This window comes from Primulina eburnea, chromosome 4, assembly GCF_022965805.1.
Source record: "Primulina eburnea isolate SZY01 chromosome 4, ASM2296580v1, whole genome shotgun sequence".
NCBI lineage: Eukaryota > Viridiplantae > Streptophyta > Magnoliopsida > Lamiales > Gesneriaceae > Primulina > Primulina eburnea.
Window position 1 is genome coordinate 25,251,013 of NC_133104.1, and position 8,402 is coordinate 25,259,414.

An 8,402-nucleotide genomic window follows, 5' to 3' on the forward strand; every position below is an offset into this window, starting at 1 on the left:
CTCAAATCTCAACACATTTAACAATACGAGCTTCAATAACAATATGAACTTTCAAGTGTCAATATTAGACTTTTCATACGACTAAGGCTCATTTATTAGCTCATTACACAAAAAATCATATAGTTAAAACAATATAGCCGGTTCGGTTATTTCGGTTTCTTGATATCAAATCCGTAAACCGAATCGAAAAATTGAATTTCTTTAATTTTGAAACCGCAACCGGTCGAAAAACCGAACCATTTAAATTGAATTTTTCGGTCCGGTCGGTTATTTCGGTTTTAACCAAACTATGCCCACCCCTACGTGTAATTAGGTTGCGTTGTTTGAATTTCTAGATCTTACATATCTATACATGTATATATATAAAAGGCAAAAACTTGTATGAGACGGTCTCACGAGTTGTATTTTGTGAGACAGATCTCTTATTTGGGTTATCAATGAAAAAATATTATTTTTTATACTAAGAGTATTACTTTTTATTGTGAATATCGGTACGATTGACCCGTCTCACAGATAAAGATTCGCGAGACCGTCTCACAAGAGGTCTACTCTGTATAAAAATATAATCCACTAAAAATATTAGTCAACTATAGAAAATTTCTTGCCATTCAAAAAAAAAATTCATATTTTTTATGAGAATATAAAAAAAAATTGCATTGTAAAAATATTGCGGTTTCCATAAAAAAAAAACACCACAAAGAAACCGACAACGGCAACCCTACAATTCGACCCTCTTACGGACGGTTAATGAGATCCTACCCATGTGGGCATTGCCTCCATGAGAGGATGGATGGCCAAGATCTTGCCAAACATACAATTTCAAAAAAAAAAAGTGGGTCCTACATATGCATGGACAAATCTTGACCATCCATCCTATCATAGGGCAATGCCCACATAGTTCCGAACTCTCCCCGACAAAAGAGGAGATCCCTCCTCACAAACCGCCACATGTCGGCTGTTACTTGATCCCTACTCCACTGCCCTCGCGCCTCCATTTTTTTTCTTGCAATATAAACATCCTTTTTTTTACGTTATTGAATAAATATATTAATTTATTCACACATTAAATGTGTATATATGGTATGAAAATAATAACAAATATATATAGAAGAAGTAGGGTTGATGAGTTGATACCACAGGAAACATATTTACAATGAGTGGCTACGGTTTTTATCATAGGATCTCCAAGGCTTATTACAGCCACCCTCACCTCTCCAAGTTGCTTCTTGTTTTTACTGTCAGGTAATCTCGATTTCTTTCACGAGATTTATGTTTTTCATGTTGTTTTGAATTTCGAATAATCGATTGATGATATAGTTTTCTTTTTCGTTTTCCCGTAAATGTAAGAACATGTATGCAGATTTATCCAACATTAAATGTTTACATCTGTTTTTATCTTTTTCGATGGAGAGTGTTTTGAGATCATATTGCTCCACTTAAACCCATTAATGTCTAACCGAACGAAAGCCGGAACGAAACCTGTTGGGTTTTTTGGGTATTTATAGGTTAAACAAGTTAAATTGACCGTTCTAGGTCCATTTGGAAGAGTAAAATTTATGTTTATTAAACTTAATATTTCTAAGAAAAACCATAATATTATTTGAAATATTGTTAATAATGCAGTGGTGGAGGAGGGGTGCTGACATACTCAGATAGCAGCCCATTTAGGACTAATACTGCTTTTGGTGATGATATTAAGAGGAAGAAAGTGGTGGTTCTTGGCACAGGTTGGGCTGGCACTAGCTTTCTCAAGAGCTTAAAAGATTCAAACTATGATGTTCAGATCGTATCCCCTCGCAACTACTTCGCATTCACTCCTTTGCTACCAAGTGTTACCAATGGCACCGTTGAAGCACGAAGCATCGTCGAACCGATCCGTAACATCGTCCGAAAGGTGAGTATCAGATATCTACCTATTATGGCTCTTAGAAAATGTTCTTATGAATCAGGTTATTGCCCTTCCTAAATGGGTTGACTCATAAAATGCTAAAATGAAACCCATCATGTAGGGTGTACACAAGTTTATAGTAATATACATCTCGCTACTAATTAGAAAATGAAAGTACGTATAATATATTTTATAAAATTCGAATTTAAAGGTCAAACAATACAAATTTAACCAGTAAAAATACATGTAGTTCGATCCAGTTGACAACATCGGTAATAACATGGGTTAGATTTGAGCCACAGATTAGAAGCTTGGTTTTGGTTCGAAATCAAAGGCGATCATCTCGAAATCGGTTTTGCGTTTTTCGATTTATTATGCACACCAGTATCCATAATTATTTTTAGCGTGGAATTACTTTCTAACCAAACTTGTTTGTCTACAAATGGCAGAAAAAGTTTGCTGTTCAATTCAAGGAAGCTGAATGCTACAAAATTGATACACAAAACAAGAAAGTGTACTGCCGATCAAGCCAAAAAACCAACTTAGGGGGGAACGAAGAATTTGCAGTGGACTATGATTATCTTGTGATAGCTATGGGTGCTCGGGCTAATACATTTAACACTCCTGGTGTTGTGGAGCATGCGCATTTCCTCAAGGTAACTTACATTTCTTAGACCATATATATATATATATCTCAATTTTATATAAATAAAATTTCTAAGATTAAAATATATCAAAGATTCGTCAATTATGTTCAAATTGAGTAAAATGCTAGTGTATTTTCTTTTCTTTTTGTAGGAAATAGAAGATGCCCAGAGAATTCGCAGGTCGGTGATCGATTGTTTCGAGAGGGCAAGCCTTCCGAGCGTAAGTGAAGAGGAAAGGAAAAAGATTCTGCATTTTGTTGTCGTAGGAGGGGGGCCGACAGGGGTCGAGTTTGCAGCGGAGCTTCACGACTTTGTGATCGAGGATTTGGCCAAACTATATCCAACACTTAAGGATCATGTCAAAATCACGCTTCTTGAAGCTGGAGATCACATTTTGAACATGTTAGCATGATTACAGATTATGCCATTATATTGTATCAGAAAGGAACGACCTTTCTTTTTAGTAACTTTATTGAATCTTTGTAGGTTTGACAAGAGAATAACAGCATTTGCTGAAGATAAGTTCAAAAGGGATGGTATCGATGTGAAAACCGGTTCAATGGTTACTAAGGTAACCGAAACAGAAATATGTACTAAGGAGAGAGCATCTGGACAATCTGCGTCGATCCCATATGGAATGGTTGTATGGTCAACTGGGATAGGAACGAGGCCGGTTATCATTGATTTTATGAAGCAAATTGGACAGGTTGGTACTTTTATGCTAATTTGCTAGTTGTATTATACCTACCATGCAATTGTTATAGACTTCTACCAAGCCTCACCGTGTATATACTTCTTGGGAGGGACAGACAAACAGACGAGTCTTAGCGACTGATGAATGGCTACGAGTGGAAGCGTGTGATAGCATCTACGCTCTAGGTGATTGTGCAACAATAAATCAACGTAAAGTCATGGTACGAGTTGTTTTCGTGATTCAAGATTCATTAATTTTGTGTGAAATTAATTAATAGATAGTATGTTTGAGTTGTTATCAGGAAGATATTTCAGCCATTTTCAGCAAGGCAGACACGAATAACACAGGCAGTCTCAAAGTCGAAGATTTCAAGGAAGTAATAAATGATATCTGTGAAAGGTACCCCCAAGTGGGAATTTACCTCAAGAAGAAACAGCTCAAGAACTTTGTTCATCTACTTAAGAACTCACATGGGGAAGCTGAATTGGACATCGAAAAGTTCAAGTCTGCACTTTCCGAAGTAGATTCACAGATGAAAAATCTGCCTGCAACAGCACAGGTAAAAAGAAATATATACCAAATCAGATTATTGCCTCCGACTTCATCTCATTAGATGGATTAGAAGATGAAATTTCCGAAAAAAACTTTACCTTGTTTGTAGGTGGCCGCTCAACAAGGGTCATATCTTGCTGACTGTTTCAATAGGATGACATTGTGTGAGACATATCCTGAAGGGCCATTGAGGTTCAGAGGAACCGGAAGACATCGCTTCCACCCATTCAGGTATGTAAAGTTTCGCTGTAATTACAGTGAAAAGGAACGGCAAAATGCGTGGGCACACTATCTACTGAGGAAGAACAAAAATAAATCAGAGCTATTTTTTCCTAACAATAATTTTACCATCCCAAATAAATGATACTCGCTAGTTTCTTCAACAACTTTGATGTTTATTAATCATGGGTTGGCTCAATGAAAGGTACAAACATTTCGGGCAATTCGCTCCGTTGGGAGGAGAACAGACTGCAGCTCAGCTTCCAGGAGACTGGGTTTCAATAGGTCAGAGCACCCAATGGCTCTGGTACTCAGTGTATGCCAGGTAAAGATTTTCCGATCTCACATAGATTCAGTTCGTGTAGCATTCGCTTATTTCTGGTAACTTTTCCTTCATAATAATGCAGTAAGCTAGTGAGCTGGCGCACGAGAATTCTGGTGATCTCTGACTGGGGAAGGCGCTTTATATTTGGTAGAGACTCAAGCAGAATATGACGCGATTCAGAAGGAAATGGCTACTACTGTCTCTGGCCTTCAACATTCTGTTATTGGCAATTTGACCCGCAAAATTTTGTCACCACTGCTTTTCAAAGTTTTAAGTTTGTGTTTTTTCTCACTATTGACCCAAAAATTGATGAGTTTCGTTACAGAAGATTAATTATAAACTCTGCAATTCGTCAATCCGAACAGGGTTAACTGAGAAACGGCTATTGAAAGTTTTACTGCAGAATTTATCATCTTCAATGTTTCTTAAAGTCACTTCCTTGTACACATTCAAAGCAAGGCACACTATATCACATCAAGATTTAGGGGAATATGTCTCATCTTCTTGAAACTGAAAATCAAAGCTCGATAGATGTGAATTGACTGTATATTCCCCTACATTTCATACAGCAAAAATTTTCGGGGCTTCTTGAATGTTACCTGATCTACCAAGGATCTCAATCAAAGCTTTGAAAGAATATTCATCCGGTGGAAGTCCCCTTTCACTCGTCTCCTTAAAATATGCTAAGCACAAATCCAGTCTACCCATTTTCCGAAAATGGTTTAACATGGTATTGTATGTGACAGCATCTGGAAAAACTCGTGCTGTTTTCATAAAATTAAATTCTTGTAACATTTCATCTACTCGATCAAGCCTACCCAAAAATGTCAAAATGGTATTATACGTAACCAGGTTTGGTTTACAATTGAAACTATTCATATGATTAAACTCCACCAATGCCTTTTCAACATGTCCACATGATACCCTCAGAAGAATCCGGGTCATGGATGACACGAGACAAAAAATAGATGACCAGGGTCATGGTAAGATTATAGAAGGAACTCGTAAGAAGCCGGGCAGGTGAGTGCCCGGGACGTCATGTACCTAGGCAATCGGAGGCTCGAGCTCTCAGGCGAATTCCCGGGTGGTAACTCTCTACTCAGGATGCCTCCATAATAGTACCACATTCGAGTGATAAAGCAGACAATATCTTATCTCGATTAGCGTGCCAGACAGTATCTTATTGATTTGACATAATGGGAAAGTCAAGGTAGCATTACAGCAAGTAGATGCGGCTACAGGTGGTAAGTAGTCACTGAAAAAAAGGTAATCATGAGATTTCCCTCCTATAAATAACAAGTATATTTTACATTTGAAAAAGAGACATATTCCTAGATTTTGGATATTATCGTGTATTTACCTTCACACATACACAACCGCTTTTCATCATTTTTTACCTGCTGAGTTAAGCATCGTAGTGGCTACGCCGAAAATCCTCCGGCGTCCATTCACGAGTTCATCTTCTTGTTTGCATGATATAGTTGCAGCAACCATCACATACAAATATTGTAACGTCTCACTAATTTTAAAAGTGCGGAGTTTTTTTTTTTTTTTTTAAAATAAAAGCTCGCATTTTCGAAATAACATTTAAAATCATCGTATTTATCTTACAGTAAAAATAGTTCAGTTAAATTAACAAAATTCATCCAAAATCATACGTAAACATAAACATATAAAATTCTTAAAATCATCAACGTATGAAAATATTCATCTCCTCTCAATCTCATAAATCGTAATGCGGAAAACATGTGGTCCTCGGGTCGTGTCACCGCACCAGGTCTGCCTACTCAGAGTTCGGTACCTCCAGTCTCCTCAACATTTAGCTCACTTGCAACACACACGCCTAGTGAGTCTAAAGACTCAACACACCTGTACCAGGAATAACAAGTACATATACATAGCACACAGCAGTGAAAAATATCATACTCAACATATCTTTCATGAACTTAAAAGCATAACGTAAACGTGTCGTGTAAAATCATATCGTATTAAAATCATGTCATCATATACGTATACGTGTCGTGTAAATCATATCGTATTAAAATCATGTCATAATATACGTATACGTGTCGTGTAAAATCATATCGTGTAAAATCATGTCATCTCATGTCACCATATACGTATACATTTTCTTTTTAATTGAATTCAGTTCATTAGTTGTGACTTTCGTATCAGCTCTATCGTATCAGCTCTATCGATGGATCCATCTATAAAAACCGTGGTACCCGGCGGCAGGGGACATCAGCGACAGCATTACCCGCCCACTGAGCCCGGGCCTCAGCTCATCATATCATGTCAATGAAAATACGATCGTCGGGCTCCCTCTGGGGCCTTCTCCCGTAAACGGGCTCCCTCTGGGGCCTTTTCCCTCACGATATCTCCAATCATATCATCGTATACATACATCGTCAGTCACAACCAACTCCCATCATTCAAAAACATTATCATTTTCATCACTTATCAAAATCATGCATATACGTAAATTTTTTTTTTTATTAAAATCAATCATGCAACGTATTTTCATAATTTCATAAAAATCATATTCATGATGCATAAACATTTAAAACATGATAAAATGTGCTCAGGGCGCTGCCAGGACCAAAATCTCACCCTGGGTGCAAAATGACCATTTTGCCCCTGGAAACCCGAAAGTTATCATTTCACCCCTGGACCTCTAAAATTGACCCGAAGCTTACCAAACTCCTTAAAATATCCCAAAATATTTTTAAAAGCATTCCTAGACGTAAGTTCGAGCCCACAAACAAAACTCAATCGCTTTGTTTTAAAACTCGAACCGGGTCCCAGTTTTAACCCGAATCGAATCAAAACACACCCAATTTTTTTTCCAACTTATTGTCATATCTTAAAACACTTTAAAGGTCTTAAATCAATGTCATTAGATCCTCCCACTCATGGCTTAAAATTTCAGAATGTGTCCAAAACACTCGGTCTTACCCTATATTGCCACCTCATGCAAGCCTTTCTTCCCAACTCACGTCTCCAACATATTTAATATTCCTACCCACCACTATCCTCACTTGTCTAGCCCCTAAGGGTCACCGAAAACACCTTAATTAACCTCCTAAACCAGCTTAACAGTAGCATAAAGCTGCTGGACAGAACCCGCTCTTGACGAACGCCTCAAACTCTAGTGTCGTACCTAGCCAACTCGAGCTTAGCCCTCTCTAGATTGAACCCAACATGTACCAGCCCACTACTGGACCGTGACCAGCCCGAGGACTCACTTAAACATAGCCTACAGTCCCATGCAAATCGAGAATCACTTGCACTCGCCATCCACCCAACAACACTCACTCGCGGCCAAACCCAATCACCCGACTCCAAGCGTTTCCAAAGGCATGACCAGCAGGTGGTGGACCTCCCCTAGCCTCGGTTAGACCCTCTTGGATCGAGCCTTATCATGGTTCAGCCCATGCCCGACTGAACTATCCCAAACAGTACACCAAACCACCCCAAACCTTGTCCTACGAATCACGGCCTCTAGCATACCGCCCCATATCTCGATTCCAGCCTAATACCAGCATGAAATCCTTCGTTTACAGCCCCCTAGTGACCAAAAGCCAGCAGCCCCTTGCACCCATCAACAAAACGTGAGAGTTATGCAAAGATTTACTCAAAAACCATATTAACCAAACCATGATCTGAAAAATATTGCATGGACCGAATGTTAAGTACATGAAGCACACAAAACAGCATGTATATGGCGTATGTGATGCAGAAACGAAAGTACAATGCGTGCCTTAGATGTTTGGAGAGCAAGACCGATGTGAAGGATTCAAGATGAAGTTTTTCTTTGAAATGCAAGTGTAGAACCGAGACCCATATTTATTTAATGAAGGGAAAGAAAAGAACAATGATAGTTGGCTTGAAAAAGATGTGAAAAGGAAGTGTGCCGGTTGTTGAATCTCAAATTAAAAGATGTAGGGTTATTTAATTATTAATGTTTCACTAACAATTATATTAATTAGTTTTTATTTTAAATTAAAAGAGTTTAAGCCCAACAATCTTAAAAATAGGTCCATTAAATCCAAACACACTCCCGAAAAATATTTCGTG

At 38.1% G+C, this 8,402-nt stretch overlaps 1 protein-coding gene and 1 long non-coding RNA gene across 2 annotated transcripts; one reads left to right on the forward strand and one right to left on the reverse strand.

The window, feature by feature from the left end:
- The first annotated feature begins 1,081 nt into the window (after positions 1-1,081).
- Positions 1,082-4,613, forward strand: LOC140830921 (external alternative NAD(P)H-ubiquinone oxidoreductase B4, mitochondrial-like). Its single transcript, XM_073194502.1, has 10 exons — positions 1,082-1,242; positions 1,624-1,894; positions 2,338-2,544; positions 2,687-2,937; positions 3,022-3,241; positions 3,345-3,449; positions 3,531-3,788; positions 3,891-4,012; positions 4,206-4,325; positions 4,408-4,613. The coding sequence occupies exons 1-10, from the start codon at positions 1,154-1,156 to the stop codon at positions 4,493-4,495; spliced, it is 1,731 nt and encodes a 576-aa protein (XP_073050603.1). The 5' UTR covers positions 1,082-1,153; the 3' UTR covers positions 4,496-4,613.
- Positions 4,614-5,974: 1,361 nt separating this feature from the next.
- LOC140830922 (uncharacterized) lies at positions 5,975-8,136 on the reverse strand. The gene is made up of 2 exons (XR_012117710.1): positions 8,077-8,136; positions 5,975-6,152 (listed from the first exon to the last, which is right to left on the reverse strand). It is a non-coding gene; the product is annotated as an uncharacterized lncRNA (long non-coding RNA).
- Positions 8,137-8,402: the final 266 nt, after the last annotated feature.